Raw genomic sequence first — 21,794 nt, 5'->3', positions numbered from 1 at the left:
CACCATATATCTACAGCCATCTGATCTTTGACAAACCTGACAAAAGCAAGAAATGGGGAAAGGATTCCCTATTTAATAAATAGTGTTGGGAAAACTGGCTAGTCATATGCAGAAAACTGAAACTGGACTCCTTCCTTACACATTATACAAAGATTAACTCAAGATGAATTAACGACTTAAATGTAAGACCTAAAACCATAAAAACCTTGGAAGAAAACCTAGGCAATACCATTCAGGACATAGGCATGGGCAAGGACTTCATGACTAAAACACCAAAAGCAATGGCAACAAAAGTCAAAATTCACAAATGAGATCTAATTAAACCAAAGAGCTTAGAGCTTTTGCACAGCAAAAGAAACTGTCATTGGAGTGAACAGGCACCCTACAGAATGGGAGAAAATTTTTGCAATCTATCAATCTGACAAAAGGCTAATATCCAGAATCTACAAAGAACTTAAACAAAATTACAAGAAAAAAACAACTCCATCAACAAGTGGGCAAAGGATATGAACAGACACTTCTCAAAAGAGGACATTTATGCTGCCAATAAACATATGAAAAAAAAAATCATCATCACTGGTCATTAGAGAAATGCAAATCAAAGCCATAGTGAGATACCTTCTCATGCCAGTTAGAATGGCAATCCTTAAAAAGTCAGGAAACAACAGATGCTGGAGAGGATGTGGAGAAACAGGAATGTTTATACATTGTTGATGGGAGTGTAAATAAGTTCAACCATTGTGGAAGACAGTGTGGCAATTCCTCAAGGATCTAAAATCAGAAATACCATTTGCTCCAGCAATCCAATTACTGGATATATACCCAAAGGATTATAAATCATTCTACTATAAAGACACATGCACACATATGTTTATTGCAACAATGTTTGCAATAGCAAAGACTTGGACCCAATACAAATGCCCATCAGTGATAGACTGGATAAAGAAAATGCTGCACATATACATCATGGAATACTATGCAGCCATAAAAAAGGGTGAGTTCATGTCCTTTGCAGGGACATAGGTGAAGCTGGAAACCATCATTCTCAGCAAACTAACACAAGAACAGAAAACCAAACATCGCATGTTCTCACTCACAGTGGGAGTTGAACAATGACAACACCTGAATGCAGGGAGGGGAACATCACACACTGGTGCCTGTATGGGGTTGGGGGTTAGGGGAGGGATAGTATGATGGGAGGATAGACGATGGGTTGATGAGTGCAGCAAACCACCATAGCATGTGTATACCTATGTAACAAACCTGCACGTTCTTCACATGTATCCTGGAACTTAAAGTATAATACAAAAAAAAATGTGGACAAAGGATATGAACAGACATTTCTCAAAAGAAGACATTTAAGCGGCCAACAAACATGAAAAACAAACTCATCATCACTGGTCATTAGAGAAATGCAAATCAAAACCACAGTGAAATACCATCTGACACCACTTAGAATGGCAATCATTAAAAAGTCAGGAAACAACAGATGCTGGAGAGGATGTGGAGAAACAGGAATGCTTTTACGTTGTTGGTGGGAGAATAAATTAGTTCAACCACTGTGGAAGACAGTGTGGCGATTCCTCAAGGATCTAGAACCAGAAACACCATTTGACCCAGCAATCCCATTACTGGGTATATACCCAAAGGATTATAAATCATTCTACTATAAAGACACATGCACATGTATGTTTATTGCAGCACTGTTCGCAATAGTAAAGACTTGGAACCAATACAAATGCCCATCAGTGATAGACTAGATAAAGAAAATGTTGCACATATACACCATGGAATACTATGCAGCCATAAAAAAGGGTGAGTTCATGTCCTTTGCAGGGACATAGGTGAAGCTGGAAACCATCATCCTCAGCAAACTATCGCAAGCACAGAAAACCAAACATTGCATGTTCTCACTCACAAGTGAGAGTTGAACAATGACAACACCTGGACACAGGGAGGGGAACATCACACACGCGTGCCTGTGTGGGGGTGGGGGGCTAGGGGAGGGATAGCATGATGGGAGGCTAGATGATGGGTTGATGGGTTCAGCAAACCACTGTGGCATGTGTATACCTATGTAACAAACCTACACATTCTGCACGTGTATAATACAAGAAAAAAAAAAGTGGACAAAGGATATGAGCAGACACTTCTCAAAAGAAGACATGCAGCCAAGAAACATGAAAAAAAATTCGTCATCACTGATCATCAGAGAAATGCAAATCAAAACCAAAATGAAATATCATCCTACACCACTTAGAGTGGTGATCACTAAAAAATCAGGAAACAATAGATGCTGGTGAGGCTGTGGAGAAAGAGGAATGCTTTTACATTGTTGGTGGGATTATAAATTAGTTCAACCATTGTGGAAGACAGTGTGGCGATTCCTCAAGGATCTAGGACCAGAAACACCATTTGACCCAGCAATCCCATTACTGGTTATGTACCCAAATAATTATAGATCATTCTACTACAAAGACACATGCACACATATGTTTACTGCAGCACTATAACCATTAGCAAAGACATGAAACCAACCCAAATGCCCGTCAATGATAGACTGAATGAAGGAAATGTGGCACATATACACCATAGAATGCTATGCAGCCATAAAAAAGAATGAGTTAATGTCCTTTGCAGGGACATGGATAAGCTGGAAACCATCATCCTCAGCAAACTAACAGAGGAACAGAAAACTGAACATCACATGCTCTCACTCATAAGTGGGAATTGAACAATGAGACCACATGGACACGGGGAGGGAAACATCACACACCAGGGCCTGTCACGGGATGGGGGAAAGTAGAGGGAGAGCATTTGGATAAATACCTAATGCATGCCGAGCTTAAAACCTAGATGACGGTTGATAGGTGCAGCAAACCCATGGCATATGTATACCAATGTAACAAACCTCACGTTCTGCACATGTATCCCAGAACTTACAGTACAATAAAAAATTTAAAAAAAAAGAGGCCTAGGAAAGCTGCCTTTCCCTTTCCCTTATGTGAGGATGCAGCGAGAAGGTGCTGTCTATGTGGACTGGGTCCTAATCAGGCTCAGAATCTGCTGGCACCTTGATCTTGAACTTGCCGGCCTACAAAACTATGAGAAATCAATTTCTATTGTTCATAAGCTACCTAGTCTATGGTATTTTTGTCATAGCAAAATGAATGGACTATGACACCACCCATAGGCATCTCCTCAAATCATACTTAATCTTTGAATGAAGGCAATAACAAAGTCCATACCTCCAGCTAACACAATACAACTGTCTTGCATACAACCAGAAATGCACCAACCCTATCCTCAAAAGAAGATGCCAAATCCTTGGATGATATTTATTCTCATCGACATTCCTTAACTTGAACACTATGATGTAATATTAGTAGTATTTAAATATTATGATGCAGAGTCGGTATATCTTATGTTATCAGATAAGGTGATAAGAGAAGGCAGAAAATTTTATTTTCTGAAATTTGCATATGGATTTTTGCTTATGTATATATACGTACATATTATTAGCAAAACAAGGAAGAAATACTTATGGCAATTACAGTCTTCTTTTTCTTTAGTTGATCACATGGTCATAGCTGGTATTTATAACTACCTTTTTCCATGACCAATCCATATCCCCTTTGCCCTCAGCAAGTATCTCAGCTGATTGTGGTTCTTTGCCTGCTGAGGGTGACTCAAACCTTCAATCCTGAATGGTCTGGCCCATTAGTAATCCTGCTTGAATTGGATTGTTGTTTTCATTAGCTTTAATCACAGGGCATGGTAATACTAAGAGCTACCCTAAGGGATGGCCTGTATTTCAGACATACTCTCTCTCGCCTCCACTGTAGTGTAACAGTTTAGTTTCCTCTTGGTAGTCAGGATCATTTTTTCCTAGCCAGCACAGTAACTCCTTTCTTGGCCTGTTAATTCAGAGGCATGTGGTGCTCAAAGTGGCCAGGTGGAGTCTTAATCTCCTGTTCAATGGGTTTATTATTGTGTTTCTTGATGGAAACGTTCTTCCCTTTGGAATGAAGACCTCTAGATCAGTAGAGCATAAAGTCACAGGGGCAGAAAGGAGAAATTTTGCTAGTGTGACACTAGGGTTGTTAGAATTTCCATTCCCATTTCCACCCCTTGATTCCTAGACCTATGAATCCTGGCTATGAGAAAAACAGCACCATTTTTTGGACACTGATTGAGAGCACATACAGCCTCCTGGAGAGCCTTGCCCCAGCTTTGCAAGGTATTGCCGCTTTGCTCGTACTGTAACTGAGTCTTCAAAAGTACATTCCACTGTTCTGTCAAGCCAGTTGCTTCAGATTGTTGGTAAACATTATAAAACTAGTGAGTTTCATGAGCACGGGCTCATTCCCCACACTTCATTTGCTATAAAGTGAGTTCCTTGATCAGAAGCAATGCTGTGTGGAATACCATGATGGTAGATAAGGCATTTTGTAAGTCCATGAGTAGTAGCTTTGGCAGGAGCATTGCATGCAGGGAAAGCATATCTAGATAGAAAGTAAGGATCTATTCCAGGAAAAAAAAGCTGTCCTTCCCATAATGGAAGCTGTTGAGTGTAATGAACTTGCCACCAGGTAGCTAGCTGGCTGATTACCCTGGAGAATGGTGCCACATCTGGGAGTCAGTGTTAGTCTCTGCTGCAGATTGAACACTCAGAAGTGGCTATAATAGCCAGGTTGGCCTTGGTGAGTGAAAGTCCATGTTGCTGAGCCTATACATAACCTCTATCCCTGCAACCATGGCCACTTTGTTCGTGAACCCAGTGGATGTGGTGGGGTGGCTGGGCAAAGAGGCTGACTCAGTTTGTCCAATGTGTATATAGTTGCTTCTTTCTAAACTCCTTCACAACCTTCTCTTTCATTTGTTCCATAACATCTTCCTTTAGCTGCTTGTGTCCTTACTATGTATTCTTTTCCTGGGCCATTTTATCAGCTACCTGCTAAGAGCTGGTGACCTTCATATATTTGCTACAGAATCTTCCTCAATATATATTGAACATCAACTCAGTGTCAGGTATTCTTTTAGATATTGGGGTTATAGGCAATCATCTCTGAGCTCATGAAATTTACATAAATTATTTAAATTATTATTTTATTTTATTCATTTTTATTTATTTATTTTTTTGAAATAGAGTCTCACTCTGTCACCCAGGTTGGAGTGCAGTGGCACCACCCTGGATCACTGCAAGCTCCGCCTCCCGAGTTCACACCATTCTCCTGCCTCAGCCTCCTGAGTAGCTGGGACTATGGGTGCACGCTGCCACACCTAGCTAATTTTTTGTATTTTTTTTTTTTTTAGTAGAGATGGGGTTTCACCATGTTAGCCAGAATGGTCTCGATCTCCTGACCTCATGATCCGCCCGCCTTGGCCTCCCAAAGTGCTGGGATTACAGGTGTGAGCCACTGTGCCCAACCAAAATTATTATTATTTTGAGAGAGGGTCTCACTCTATTGCCCAGGCTGCAGCGCACTGACATGACCCTAACTCACTGTAGCCTCAATGTCTTAGGCTTAAACAGTTCTCCTGCCTCACCCTTCCTAGTAGCTAGGACTACAGGCATGCACCACCATGCCTGGCTTACTTTTAAATATAAATTATTAAATTTCACAAATAGTAATATAAATTGGTAAATTATAAAATATGACAGAAAATGGCTAGTGTCTTGGGATGGGGGAAGTAAAGGCAGAGTAGGGTAAGAGGAGCTGAGAATGCTGAGGGTAGGTATGGCCAGTTTGCATTGTTGAATTGGGTGATAAGGATAGCCTTTATTGAGAAGGTGAGTTTTGAGCAAATAATCAAAGGTGGTAGAGCAGTTAGCCATGAAGAAAGTGAGGAACAGCGTTTTGTAGCTGGCATGTTCAAGAATCAGCAGGGAGACTTGTGTCTAGAGCAGAATGAGCTAGGGAAAGAATGGTAAATTGGGAAAGGAAGTTAGCGAGGTAATGGGCGATGGATTAGGTATGGCTTTGTAGCCTACTAAAGACTTCTGCTATATTATGAGTGAAAAGGGTAGGCTTTTGAGGTTTTTGACCAGAAGAGCCATATGATCTAAGCTATAATTTCAGAAAGACTGGCTGCAATGTTGAGAATAGAATGTAGGCTGGGACAGCTTTTAGGAGACGGTTATAATAATCCAGGCAAGAGATGATGGTGATTGTGATTTAGATCTAGGGTGGTAGCAATGAGGGTAGCCAGATTTTGGGTATATTTTGAAAGTAAAGCCAACACAATTTCTTCATGTATTTCACATGAGTATTAGAAAGCTTTCAGAGAAGAGGAGTGTGTTAGTCTGTTCTTGCATTGCTATAAAGAAATACCTGAGGCTGGGTAATTTATAAAGAAAGGCGGTTTAATTGACTCATGGCTCAGCAGGTTGTACAAACATGGCACCAATTATTTGATGCCTGGGTGGGGCCTCAGGAAGCTTACAATCATGGTGGAAACAGGAGCAAGATAGGAGGGAAGTGCCAACCAAATCTCACATCAACTCAGAGCAAGAACTCATCACCAAGGGATTGGTGCTAAGCCATTCATGAGGGACCCACCCCCATGATGCAAATACCCACCAGGACCCACCTCCAACACTGGGGATTACATTTTAACATGAAATTTGGAAGGGACAAACACCCAAACCATATCAAGGAGAAAACAGCAAAGGAATGACCAGAGAGATAGGAGGAAAACCATGAGAATATGATAGATTGGAAGTCAAGGAAAGAAAGTATATTGAGCCCTAAGGAATATCTCTTTTGTCAAATGTTCTGATAGGTAGGGCGAGGTCTGAGAATGGACCATTGATTTAGCGTTGGTAATTTCCACATTGCCAAATTAATTTTATCATGTCTAAAGTTAAACTCTTTGTCTTCCATATGTTTATTTTCTGGGTTATATCTATCTAATTGCCCAAACATTAGAATCCATGCATCTCTTACTCAGAATTCTGTGCATTTTCAACTATTCTAGGGAATGAAAGTCAATTCAAAAAGGCTGGTAAGATTGTTGAGTAGTTTTGCAAGATTCTTTTAAGTTGAACTGAGTAGTTTAAGTTTTATTCTATAAACTATTGAAGGTTACAGATAACATGAAAAGGTTTATATTTACAAAGATAACTCTGGGTCGGAAATGACTCTAGAAAGAAAAAGGCCATAAGACACAGATACAAAGAAAAGTTTCTTGAACTTCCCTACCTTAGTTATTTTTAGGATGGGTGTTACATTCTCTCATTTCCTGTGTGTCATTTCCCTTGGTTATTCAATACTGCAAGTCAAAGGATGAAATCTTTCTATTAACTTAGTTAATATTAAACTAAATCTACAGTGATATTTTCATCTTTTTAAAAATAGGGATAAAGTCTCTTCAAGTATTAAATAAAACTGTGCTATTTCAGCAATGATTTTAATGTTTACATGATATTAATTAAGTTTATGGTTCTTTATTCTTTGAGATATTTAAGAATATTTCTTGTCTGGGCGTGGTGGCTCACGCCTGTAATCCTAGCAATTTGGGAGGCCGAGGCAGGCAGAGCACTTGAGGTCAGGAGTTCAAGACCAGCCTGGCCAACATGTTGAAACTCTGTGTCTACTAAAAATACAAAAAAAAAATTAGCCGGGCTTGGTGGTGTGCACCTGTAGTCCCAGCTACTTGGGAGGCTGAGGCAGGAGAAAATGCTTGAACCAGGGAGATAGAGGTTGCAGTGAGCTGAGATCGTGCCACTGCACTCCAGCCTGGATGACAGAGCGAGACTCTGTCTCAAAAAAAAAAAAAAATCAGCCGTGTATGGTGGTGCGCTTGTAATCCTAGCTACTCAGGAGATGGGTTTTCACCATGTTGGCCAGGCTGGTCTTGAACTCCTGACCTCGTTATCGACCTGCCTCTGCCTCCCAAAGTGCTGGGATTATGGGCGTGAGCCACCATGCCCAGTCATTTTTGTATTTTTAGTAGAGACAGATGGGGTTTCACCATGTTGGCCAGGCTGGTCTTGAACTCCTGACTTCGTGATACACCCACCTCGACCTTCCAAGGTGCTGGGATTACAGGCATGAGCCACTGAGCCTGGCCGAGATTCTATCTTAAAGAAAAAGAAAATAATATTTCCTAAGTCTTTTTTAATCAGATGTTTTCTATGTAACCTAAATGTACTTTATACTTGGTTGAAAATATTTAATTAGATTTCTAAATAGCTATTTCACGACTTTATGTGATGTAGATCTAATTATGTCCAATTTTTATAGGTATCTTCTCTTAATGGATCTCCAAGATAGAAATGAAAAACTGTTTTATAAAGTGCTAACGTCTGACGTTGAGAAATTCATGCCTATTGTTTATACTCCCACTGTGGGTCTGGCTTGCCAACAATATAGTTTGGTGTTTCGGAAGCCAAGGTATGTCAACTTTTATTTTAAATGCAACTTGTATCTTTATTTATTTTTGTAAGTTTTTTTGCAGTAATTTAAAATTCGTTATTATTATTTTAAATTTACAATAAAATTGCATATATTTATGACGTACAGAGGATGTTTTGAAACACGTATACATTGTGAAATGGTAAAATCAAACTAATTAGCATATGTATTATTTCACATTCATACCATTCATTTGTGGTGAGTATGCTAAAATCTTAGCAGTTTTCACATATGTAGTAAATTATCCTTAGCAATAGTTACCGTGTGGTACAATAGATATCTTGAACTCATTCCTCCTGTTTAACTGAAATTTTGTATCCTTTTCACCAGCATTTTTCTAATCCTGCAACCCTCTCCCCGCACCTTTCTCCTATCCTCTGGTAACCCATTCTTCTCTCTGCTGCTATGAGTTTGACTATTTTTAGGTTCCACATACAAGATCATGTGGTGTTTGTCTTTCTATGTCTGGCTTATTTCACTTAAGAGAATATCCTAAAGGTTCGCCATATTGTTGCAATAACAGAATTTCTTTCTTCTTTAAAGCTGAGTGGTATCCTAGTGTGTATATGTACCACATTTTCTTTATTCATTCATCTGTTGATGGACTCTTACCTTGATCCCATATCTTGGCCATTGTGAATAATGCTGCAGTGAACATGGGAGTACAGATATCTCCTAGACATACTGATTTCATTTCCTTTGGATACGTACCCAGTAGTGTTATTACTAGATCATATGTTAGCTCTATTCTTAATTTTTTGAGGAGCTTCCATACTGTTTTCCATAATAGATTTACTAGTGTACATTCCCACTGAACAGTGAATAAGAGTTTCCTTTCCTCAGGTTCCTCGCCAATACTTACTGTTCATCTTTTTGATAATAGCCATTCTAACAAGTGTGAGGTGATATCTCACTGTGCTTTTAATTTCAATTTATCTGATAATTAGTGATGTTGAGCAACTTTTCATATACCTGTAGATCATTTGTATATCCTCTTTTGAGAACTGTCTATTCTGGTATTTTGCTCATTTTAAAAACAGGTTATTTGTTTTCTTGTTATTGAGTTATTTGAGTTCCTTATATATTTTGAATTAATACCTTATGAGATGTATGGTTCACACATATTCTCTCGTATTTCATAGGTTGTCTCTTCACTCTGTTGACTGACTGTAGTGCTTTTTAGTTTATTACAATTCCATTTGTCTGTTTTTGCTTTTGCCTTTGCCACTGGGGTTGTATCTAAAAACATCACTGCCCAGACCAATATCATGAGGCTTTTCCCCTAAATTTTCTTGCAGTTAGTTTTATAGTTTCAAGTCTTACGTTTTTCTTTATCTATTGAGTTGACTTAAAAAAAAAATATGGTGTGAAGTAAGGGTCTAATTTCATTCTTCTGGCATTTGAAACACCAGTTTTCCCATCACCATTTAATGAAGAGACTATTCTTTCTCCATTTCACTTTTGTAAAAAATCAGTTGACTGTAAATTCATGGATTTATTTCTGGGCTCTCTATTCTGCTTCATTCTGGGCTCTCTATTCTCTTTCATTGGTCTCTGTGTTTGTTTTTATACTGGTACCATGCCGTTGTGATTACCATAACTTACAGTATATTTTGAAATCAGGTAGTAAGATACCTCTAGGTTTGTTCTTTTTGCCTAAGATTGCTTTGGATATTTGGGGTCTTTTGTGGTTCATATGAATTTTTTGATTTTTTTTTAATATTTCTGTGGAAAAAATGTCATTGGAACTCTGATAGGGATTGTACCGAAACTGTAGATCTCTTTGGGTAGTATGGTCATTTTAACAATATTAGTTCTGCCAATCCATGAAATGGAATATCTTTCCATTTATTTGTGTCTTCTTAAATTTTTTTTCATCATGTTTTGTAGTTTCCTGCATACAGATATTTCACGTCTTTGGTTAAATTTACTCCTAAGTATTTTGTTTTTTTGGTGGCTATCGTTATTATTATTATTGTCTTGAGACAATCTTACTCTGTCTGGAGTGTAGTGACATGATCTTGGCTCACTGCAACCTTTGCCTCCTGGGTTCAGGTGATTCTCATGGCTCAGCCTCCTGAGCAGCTGGGATTACAGGTGCGCACCAGCACATCCAACTAATTTTTGTATTTTTAATAAAGATAGGGTTTCACCATGTTGGCCAGGCTGGTCTCAAACTGTTGGCCTCAAGTGATCCACCCGCCTCAGCCTCCCAAAGTGTCGGGATTACAGGCATGAGCCACTACACCCAGCCCTGGTAGCTATTATTAATGGGATTGCTTTTTTGATATTTTTGGATAGTTTATAGTTAGTGTATTAGAAACATTGCTGACTTTTATATGTTGATTTTGTATCATGGAACTTTCCTGAATTTATTAGTTGTTACAGTTTTTTGTTGGAGTTTTTAGGGATTTCTACATTGTCTGCAAACAGAGACTATTTAACTTCTTCCTTTCTAATATGGATGCCTTTTTTTTTTTTCCTTTGCTTGCCTAATTGCTCTGGCTAGGACTTCCAGTACCAAATTTTCTCTCTAGATTTAAGATTTGGCCAGGCGCAGTGACTCATACCTGTAATCCCAGCACTTTGGGAGGCTGAGGCGGGCGGATCACGAGGTCAAGAGGTCAAGACCATCCTGGCCAACGTGGTGAAACTCCATCTCTACTAAAAATACAAAAATTAGCTGGGCATGGTGGCATGTGCCTGTAGTCCCAGCTACTCGGGAGGCTGAGGGAGGAGAATCGCTTGAACTTGAGAAGTGGGGTTGCAGTGAGTCGAGATTGCGCCACTGTACTCTAGCCTGGCAACAGAGCAAGACTATCTCAAAAAAATTAAGATAATAGAAAGTATTTCCAAATCAATTTGGGTTCCCTTTTACAGATAGTAAATGAATTTCTTTTTTGTTTTGAAAGAAAGTGATTGGCTGGGCATGGTGACTAATACCTGTAATTCCAGAACTTTGGGAGGCTGAGGCAGGCAGATCACCTGAAGTCAGGAGTTCGAGACCAGCCTGGCCAACATGGTGAAACCCCATCTTTACTAAAAATACAAAAATTGCTGAGCGTGCTGGTGGTCACCTGTAATTCCAGATACTATGGAGTCTGAGGTAGGAGAATTGCTTGAATCCAGGAGGCAGAAGCTTCAGTGAGCTGAGATTGCTACTGCACTCCTGGATGACAGAGTGAGACTCCGTCTCAAAAAAAAAAAAAAGTGATATTGATCATAATTAAGCTTGCCTTTGATTTGCTAATTACCCCTATTATATATATTTTTACAGGTTAAAACAAAGATTCCAAATTTTTCTGAAATGAGAATATTACTTTCTAAATTGAGTCAAAATTAAATGATCTTAAAGGAGCTCTTTTGTTCTTTCCCTTAAATGAAATAGTAGTCACCTTTGAGATGCCTAAAATATAGAACACAATTTTTCTAGCACTGCTTATTCATTATGTTAGTTTCAATACTTTTTGAAACAAGAAACATTTGAAATAAATAAATATTAATACTTCTAACAACAGCAACAACAAAAGTTCAAGTTGAACATGTTTTTGCTACTTTTGGCTTTGAATTTAAAGATAAAAAAGAAATGTTTAAAGTATATACCACAAACACAAAAGCTATTGAAAGTACTGTCCTTAAAAGGAATATTTCAGAGGTATTATCTGAAAGCAATATTGAATGTGGATGTCATATAGCTGTATTGATGTAGTGGTAATATTTATCATACTGTGCTGCATTACCCTTTGTATAAAGAAAAGAGTTGGACACATCATCCCTTTGTATAAAGAGAATAATTAGACAAGTATCTATAGATGATCTAAACGACATTAAATTTTTTCTATTGATACATATTAGGTATACATATTTTGGGGTTATATGTGATAATTTAATACATTCATATAATTTGTAAAGATCAAATCAGTGTAATTGGGATATCTATCACCTTAAATATTTATCTTTTCCTTGTGCTGGAAAAATTCAGATTATCTTCTTCTAGCTGTTTTGAAATATACAATAGGTCTTATTTCTTCCATCGATCTGCATATTAAACTACATTAATAGCACATATCCATGTTATGTTTATATAATAGTTACATTAACAGTGACTAAATTTTTTTTCATGGAAGAACAGGAGTTAGAAGTTACTGTTAATTGTATTGCAAAGTAATTGTTTTCTGGGTATATAAGCATATTATTTTAAATATACAAATGATTAGATATTCATATTGAAAAAATAATGAAACAAATATTCAGAAGGAAGAAACTTAAAAGTGCCTAATGTCATCATACCAAAAAACCCTGATAGACACAATACATACTATTTTCCTTATAGATGAAGGAATCATACTATATAAACTATTTCTTGCCTTACTATAGGCAAGAAACCTACAGTATTTTCCATATAGATGAAGGGATCATACTATATAAACTATTTCTTGCCTTACTGTCTTCTCTGAGTAATGTATCATAAACATCTGTGTATGTCCAAAAATATATTTCTATGTAAAGAATCTTAATATGAGCATAATAAAAAGCTGTTTTAAATACTAAAAAAGATAAGAAATGCAGAAGAGCTTGAATCAAACAAACTATTTGGGTTGAAGTCGATAGAAATCTCAATAGCAACAAGTTTTTTTTTTTTTTTGGCTAAGCACAGGGGATTTTATTGATGGTGCATGACAAGGTGGGGCTCCCTCAGCTCCTCCCTTTTAGGGGGTCTGCATGGAAACTGAGGAGGGGAGATTCTCAGTGTGGTGGGGGACTGAGTATGGCAGGGACTCCCCAGCAGTGAGGGCTGCTCTCTTCCCGTCATGCTCTCACTGGGGCTGGTGGTTTGGGGGTCTTACTCCTTGGAAGCCATGTGGGCAGAGGTCCACCACCCTGTTGCTGCAGCCAAATTCACTGTTATACCAGGAAATGAGCTTGACAAAGTGGTCGTTGAGGGCAATGCCAACCCCCACATCGAAGGTGAAAGAGTGGATGTCACTGTTGAAGTTGGAGGAGACAACCTGGTGCTCAGTGTAGCCCAGGATGCCTTTGAGGGGGACCTCTGATGCCTGCTTCACCACCTGCTTGACGTCATCATATTTGGCAGATTTTTCCGGATGGCAGGTCAGGTCCACCAATGACGTGTTGGCAGTGGGGACATGGAAGGTCATGCCAGTGAACTTCCCATTTAGCTAAGGGATGACCTTGCCCACAGCCTTGGCAGCACCAGTAGAGGTAGGGATGATATTCTGGAGGGCCCTGTGGCTGTTATGCCACAGTTTCCCATAGGAGTCATCCAAAGTCTTCTGGGTGGCAGCGATGGTGTGGACTGTGGTCATGAGTCCTTCCACGATACCAAAGTTGTCACAGATGCCCTTGGCCAGGGGCAATAAGCAGTTGGTGGTGCAGGAGGCATCGCTGACGATCTTGATCTGTTGTCATATTTCTTATGGTTCACACCCATCACAAACACGGGGGCATCAGCAGAGGGTGCAGAGATGATGACAGTTTTGGCTCCACCCTGCAAGTGAGCCCCAGCTTCTTCATTGTGGCGAAGACGCCGGTGGACTCCATGATGTACTCAGTGCCAGGATCACCCCATTTGATTTTGGAGGGATCTTGCTCCTGGAAGATAGTGATGGGATTTCCGTTGATGACAAGCTTCCCGTTCTCAGCCTTGACAGTGCCATGGAATTTGCCATGGGTGAAATTATACTGGAACATGTAGACGGCGTTGTTGAGGTCAATGAAGGGGTCATCGATGGCGACAATACCGACTTTACCAGAGTTTAAAGCAGCCCTAGTGACCAGGCACCCAATATGACCAAATCCGTTGACTCCAGTCTTTACCTTCACCATGGTGTCTCAGGGGTGCAGCTGGCAGTGCACGAGAAGATGCAGCTGTCTGTCGAATGGGAGGAGCAGAGAGCCGCAGCAAGTATTTTTTGAGAACTTTTACTATATTAGATGGTTTTCTCAGGCTTAGGATACTTTGGTGTGCATATATTCCAAAAGAAGAAGAGACAAACATATAAAATAAATTGTCTAGAATGTTTGAAGGTGATAAGTGTTATGGAGAAAGAGAACAGGAAAAGGGGGATCAGGAGAGTCAGTTGCTTTGCAGAAGGCAGTTGTAATTTTACATAGAGTGGACAGTGTAGGTCTCATTGGAAGATGATATTGGAGGAGTTAGCGAGGAAGTCACAAAGATAGGAGTGGAAACATGCCAGATGGAAGGAATAGCCAATGCCAAGGCCCTCAGTGGGAACATGCCTGGAGACCAGGAGCAGCATGGAGACCACTGTGTCTGAAGTGAAGTGAGAGAGAGGGAGAGTAGGAGATGAGTTTACAGAGGTAGGTCAATGAGCGGGTATAGGTCTTAGGGCTTCCTGTAGGCTCCTTGGAAGAACATTGGCTATTACTGTTAGCTAAATGAAAAGCCGTAAATGGTCTTACGCAGTTACATGACATGAGCTAATATTTTTAAAAAGAACATTCTGGTTGCTGTGTTGAGAATAGACTAAAGCAAAAGAAGAATCAGGGACCCTTGTTAGGAGACTGTTCCAGTAAACCCAGTGAGAGATGATAATGGCTCAGATTAGGAGGGTAATAATGGAATTAGGGGTAAGTTTTAAAATCCAAATTCTGGATAAAAATATAGACAGTCACAGGGACTTTCTACTGGACTGAAAGCTTCCTAGAGTAGTGATTGAAAGTATGGGCTCTGGAGTAGGTAGCCTATTTTCACTTACTGGTTTTGCCTCTTGTTGTAGTCGGGTATAAGGTATTTAACTTTTCTGTGCTTCAGTTTCCTCATTTGTAAATTGGTAGTAATACTATAGTCTGCCACATCTTATCCATACTTTTAAATTCCAAAACTTTGAAAATCAAGACAGTAAAAAAATCTCATTTGGGACAAAACCTGATCTTACCTGAAATCCTTGGCAGCAGTACCAAAGACTATATATAGTCTTGTAAGTCTAAGTCCAGCAGTAAACTGGATTTATAAGACTATAATAGTCTATCTCACTTACTATCATTTGCTTTTCTGTAGAAATACTAATGTATTTGGTTATGGGGGCTTTCTTAGAAATAAATATGTTTACATATATATAAACTTATGTAAGTATATGTTTTTTTATGTATGTATATATGTATATATATATAGAGAGATGGGTGACTGGGGAAGGGGAGAGAAAGAAATGGGGAAGAGGGTAGAGGTAGGAAAATGTTTGTGGCAAAATGCGTATAAATGTTGAATCTAGGTGGAAGTATTTATTGTACTATTCTTTCAACTTTTCTATAATATTTGAAATTTAAGTAAGGAATGCTTTACTACCAGAGAAAGCAAAGTTTCTAAGTCCATTTCTGTATGACCTCTTCATGACGGTTTTCTGTCATATTGCAATTTAGTGTGTATATTTTATTGAATGTTTGATGATTTTGAAGTTTTCCAGTAAAATAATTATGGCTTCTCCTATAATTATAAAAAATCCTATTTGAAATTGTGTTATGTGGCATAAATTTAAGTGTTGTATTTAATTAGAAAGGGAATTGTGGATGTGTGAATGCTGTGAATGATGGATCTTCCATTAGCATATAGATGAATTTTATTTTTAAGCCAAAATGGAAAAATGTCTAGTAAACCTTATCTACTACAACAGCAGGTATTTTAAGACATTCAGAAAGTGAAGAGGAGAATTATACCCCTAATTCTATTAATACTTACTGTGTATGGTTTTGGTGGTGGCACTTAGGAACATAGTGAAAATTAAGGGTTAATAGTACTTCAAGTACTGAGCTTAACATAGTTAAAAACATATATCTTTTGATCACACTTTTAAGTATATGTCTTAATGCTGTGATACTTTTCTGTGGATAGATGTTTTTTTTTTATTTTGAATATGGCATTAAAATCTGGGTAGGTATCCCAAAATAAATTCTTGTATGACTAACACTATTTCTATTTTTTTTCTAAATGACTGCTGGGATATTCATTTATTGGTTTTGTGGGGAATTTATTTTCTTTTTGGCATAGATACTTTGTGTGGGTTTTTCAGATGTCATAGATAATCATTTTTAAGAATATTTTTGGGCTTGCTTGGATTGTCTTGTTCCCATGTGTCCAAATCATTTTAATTCTTGCAGAATTTCCAGTATTTGGTAGTGCAGTCTGCTTATGTCAGTGTGCCTAATTGTGGTTAGTTTGTATATAGAGGTGTGATTTTTGGAAGCTAGAGACAATTTTTTTTTTAAATTTTTGCAGACTGCTGAGCTTCCTATGTTACTTAAGATACCTGTATGTCGTGAAACTTTTTTTTTAAAGAAAAGTTTTGTGCAAATTGATAATGCAGCTATACGTAATGGATAGGTAAAGCAGATTCATATAATTTCTTTGGAAATATTTCTACCTACTGTATTTTTACACTGTGTTTTCTAAGATTTATCTCCCTCTCTTTTGAGTTCTGATTAGCTACATATTATTATACCATGTATTTGGCAATTATTCGTGTTCCTACTTTTGATATTTCTAATGTTCTATCAAAATATGCTTGATCTCTTTTTTTGGTATTTTACCATTCATTTTGTCTCAACTAGATTGTAAGATTCTAGAGAAAAGGGATCATATTTTATAAATTATTCTTGTATTTCTCATGCTATTTAGATTTAATGCCTGGTTGGTGTTCAATTAATATATGTTGTTTGCTATCTCAGAGAAATTGTAACTTAGAATTACTTTATTCATTCACTCACACAGAAAAAAATGTAAAGTATTCATATATTCTTTATTTCTCCTACTGTTTAAGCATATTATTCTGACAGGCAAATTCTCATAAATAATAGATATTAAAGAAATTGGATACACTCTAAGGAATCAGACTGTGAGGACATGAAATATTATTGTTATTGTTTTACTTTTGAGAAGGAGTCTTACTCTGTCACCCAGGCTGGAGTGAAGTGGCATAGTCTCAGCTCACTGCAACCTCTGTTTCCTGGATTCAAGTGATTCTCCTGCCTCAGCCTCCCAAGTAGCTAGGATTACAGGCATGCGCCACCATGCCCAGCGATTTTTTTGTACTTTTTTAGCAGAGACAGAGTTTCACCATGTTGCCCAGGCTGGTCTCGAACTTCTGGGCTCAAGAGATCCACCCGTCTTGGCCTTCCAAAGTGCTGGGATTACCACCATACCTGGCCTCATTCACTCATCCGTATACAGGGCACCACTGATTTGATTTTGGCAAACAGAATGGGCTAAAACAACAGTTTGCTGGGGATAGTCTTCTTTAAAAAAGCATTTTCCAGAGTTTGATTAGATCAGTACTTTTGGTTCACCAAAAAGTTATGATGAAAAAAGTATTCAGTGCTCTAATTAATTGGAGAAAAACAGAATTAAATGAAATCAAACAGGATTCTTTACAGCAAAGTTTCTCAGACTAATAACCTATTTTGTGAGATGGTGAGAATTAGATTTAATGAAATATATATAGCCTAATTATTGGCACAAAGTAGATATTCTCAAATGGTGGTTATTGTTGCTGGTATTATTTTAACTCTCAGGTTTCTTGATGATCAAATAGATTATGGTATCATGTACCAAATTTCAGAATATTGGAATATTTGAGAGAGATAGAAAGTTCATTTGGGGGGCCAGATGTAGTGGTGCATGCCTGTAATCCCAATACTTTGAGGGGCCAAGGTAGACGGATCAGTTTAGTTTAAGAGATCAAGACCAGCCTGGACAACATGGTGAAACCCTGTATTTTTTGATGTGGTGGTGCATGCTATAGTCCAGCTACTCAGGAGGCTGAGGTGGGAGGATTGCTTGGGTCTGGGATGTTGAGGCTGCAGTGAGCTGTGATTACACCACTGCACTCTTTCTAGCCTGTGAGGTAGAATGAGATCCTGTGAAAAGAAAGAGAGAGAGAGAGAGAGAGAGAGAGAGAGAGGGCGGGAGAGAGAGAGAGGGCAGGAGGGAGGGAGGGGAGGGGAGGAGAGGGGAGAGTTGAGTTTATTTTTGGGACACGCTAAATTTTAAATGTCTTTTGGACTTCCAAGTCGAAGGGTCTAATAGTCAATTAAATATATGGACCTGGAACTTAGTAGATGATATACTTAAAACATCCTAACATTTTAACTTGCATATTATATATGCTGCGCGAATGGTATCTGTTTCGAGTTTGGCAATGTCACAGATTATCAACAAGACTAATTGTTAAAAAGATTTAGTCAATAAGATGTTCTATTATGTTGCTATATGTCTTCATAGAAGATTCTTTGAAAAATGCATAAAAGGAAATATTAAAATCAGCCAAAACAAAATATTAAAATATTTTTTCTACATTTAATAATACATTTTTATACTTTTTTCCTTTAGAATCCCAAAAGGACTTGAAGTAGAGTATTCATTATTTAAATTGTGGGGACTAAGCTTACATATTATTACTTAATATGTAATTTCATGTGAGGAAGTATATCTACTATGCCATCATGACCATGATTAGAAATGGAGATGTATACAAATATGAGAGTCTAAATAATGTTTACTTATATGGAAACATATAGTTTCTGCATATAAGAATAGCCAATAGTGTTGTCTCATATGATGAGGGTGTCAGTTTTAATTGATATTTGATTTGTGAAATAGCAGCAAGAAAAGAAGCTTAAAAAGAATAAATGTAGACAGAAACCTTCCCAAATCTAATATTTCTTTAACCAAAAAATGTTCTCATTTTATAGTACAGATTATAAGTATGCTATCAAAGGAGAGATTAATGGAATGAAACTTTCATATTGTTCTTGCTTTATAAATTTTCTCTAGTTTTAAATCTACCTGGCTTTTTTCGTATATCTATTGTAATATACTGTATAGTATGGTAATTTTTCTTGATTAAGCTATAAGTACTTGAATAACTCATTGATTGTAAAATGAGCCTAAATTTTTTATGGAAAAGAAACATGGTTTCACAGCCAGTTTTAATAACTGCAAATTAAAATTTTAATGTTTGAAATAAGACTGTGGCGCTGTCTTAGTCAATTTGGGCTGCTATAATACACTACCATAAACTGGGTACTTTAACAGTGACAGAAATGCATTTCTCACAGTTCTGGGGAGGCTGGGAAGTCTGAAAGCAGGTTGTCAGCACGGTTGTGTTCCAGTAAGGACCCTCTTCTGGGTAGCAGACTGCCAGCTTCCTGTCGTTTCCTCACGTTGCGGAAAGCAGAGAGCTCTCTGGAGTCCCTTTTATAAAGGGCACTAATCATATGACCTAAATCACCTTCCAAAGGTCCCATCTCCTAATACCATCATACTGGGGAGTCAGGATTTCAAAATACATTAATTTTGGGGGACACATTCAGTCTGTTGCAGGAACTTTCAATAGTTTAATGCTATTCTACTTGTTATTTGACAATTATAATGTAAACTGTCAGGTGATTCAGTACCTAGAGGTTAGTAGACATGCCTTGCTGTCCTAGGTCCTCATACTGTGAGATATGTGGAGCTAGCCTTTTTTCATGGACCAGAACGGGAGTTTCTGGAAAGAGGTGAGAGGTGGTCCTAAACCTTTAGGTAGTCGGGGATACTAGAGCTGCCCAGGTGAACCAGAACTATTCTTAATTGGATTTGCCTTTTTAAAATTAAACTACTTTAGAATCTTTAGAAATATCTAGGAAACTTTTGAGAACCAGGAAATGTTTTTGGCTTATAGTTCTGGTTTAGTATGTGACTTTTATTTTTTACTGTGTTATAATTGTTTGCATTTCTAGAAGTTCTCTTAAACATCAAATAGTTGATGTTTAAGAGGGCAGCTAGCTTTTAATGCTTCCAGAAAAGTGACCATTTTAATGTTAAATATTAATAACATTTTCACTATTTATCTATGGTAATAAGCCTTTGATTTTGATTTATACTTATTCTGTAATATTATTTTGTCCATTTATCTCATTTCCCTTGAAACTGGCTTAACCCTACTTTAAGGTATGAGAAAAAGAAATACTTGGTGTAATTTTTTTCAAAGATGTGAAACAAGTCCGATGGAATGTCTGGATTAGTTCAAGTCTTAACTGTTACCTCAGTTGATTTTGTGGTTAAAGATAATTATTTATTAAAAGTTGATTTTTATTTATTATAGAGATATAGATGATTTCTTAAATTATGAATTTAAACTAATTATTTTTTCCAAGCAGAATAAAAGCTATTTTTATGAAAATGTATATATGACTTGTGCTAAATAGGAGTGAGGTAGAGTATCCTATATCTTAAGTACTGGAAATTCAGCGAGTGCCCAGTAGTAGTTTAAAATACGAAACTATCTTCTTTCCTAAGCATTGCCTTAATGAGGAAAAATTTGGAGAATGGAAAAAATGTAGACATGTTTCAAACGTCAGTTCTTTACACCAAGTTCTAAGAGTTGTCTACATTTGTGCATAGACATATAAATCTTTTTAGCAATGCAATGAAACTTATCTTTTACTGTAAAATGCCATTAAAAATATAAAGTAACAGTTCCTCGGGTCTCCATATTCATCTAGAGATTTTACATGTGGAAAACTTGAATGGAAATTTAGTTTAGGATCCAAAAATAACTTTTCAACAATCTGTGTGGTACATTCAGGTGTTCTGACTTAAGTTTACACATAGCATATGGAGAATTAAGAAAAACTGCCAAATTTTATCTCAGGTGGTATTTATGCAAGTCTATTAATTTGAGCATTATTCCCTCATCTTTTAGAAGGGTATTTATTTTTAAGGAAGATTATGAATCTCATACCTCTTTACCCAAAATAAAGAATTTTTTAAAAGGAGGCATAGTTCTTATATCACTTTGCATCCCCTACCCAAATCACTTCTGGAATAGTGTATTTAGTTTTGCATACCATGGTTTTGAATTGTCATTGATATCCAGAGAAAGTGATAATAGCAGTGACAGCTATTGAAAACTTGTCATGTGAGAAACAGTTGGTGGAAATAGGAATGTTTAGCCTAAAAAGAAAGACTTGAAAGTTAAGCCGTCAATTATTTGAAAGATTTTTATATATAAGAAAGTATATGCTTGCATGGCATAGCCTCAGAATGTAGAACTTAAATTACTAGATGAGATGTAAAGCTGCATACCCACAACCATGTCATTTTTGACAAAGTCAATGATAACAAACAATGGAGAAAGAACTCCCTATTCGATAATGGTGCTACAGTAACTGGCTACCAATATGTAGAATATTGAAACAGAACCCATTCCTTTCACAATTAACTCAAGATAGATTAAAGACTTAAATGTAAAACCTAAAACTATAAAAACCTAGAAGAAACCTTAAGAAATACCATTCTGGACCAGGCGAGGTAGCTCATGCTTGTAATCCCAGTACTTTGGGAGGCTGAGGCGGGTG

General features: G+C 37.5%; 1 protein-coding gene across 3 annotated transcripts in view; it reads left to right on the top strand.

Moving 5' to 3' along the window:
• Positions 1 to 21,794, top strand: part of ME1 (malic enzyme 1, NADP(+)-dependent, cytosolic) — a 235,038-nt gene that overhangs the window by 39,797 nt on the left and 173,447 nt on the right. For all 3 annotated transcript variants that reach the window (XM_011953475.1, XM_011953473.1, XM_011953474.1), the window contains one exon: positions 8,250 to 8,399. In XM_011953475.1, the coding sequence (XP_011808865.1) occupies positions 8,263 to 8,399 (137 nt within the window). In that variant the 5' untranslated portion in view covers positions 8,250 to 8,262. The remainder of the gene's footprint in view (positions 1 to 8,249; positions 8,400 to 21,794) is intronic.

The sequence above is a fragment of the Colobus angolensis genome, unplaced genomic scaffold (assembly GCF_000951035.1).
Source record: "Colobus angolensis palliatus isolate OR3802 unplaced genomic scaffold, Cang.pa_1.0 Scaffold362, whole genome shotgun sequence".
Taxonomy (NCBI): domain Eukaryota; kingdom Metazoa; phylum Chordata; class Mammalia; order Primates; family Cercopithecidae; genus Colobus; species Colobus angolensis.
The sequence above is the reverse complement of the archived record's forward strand: the minus strand, read 5'-3'. Positions and strand labels throughout refer to the sequence as shown.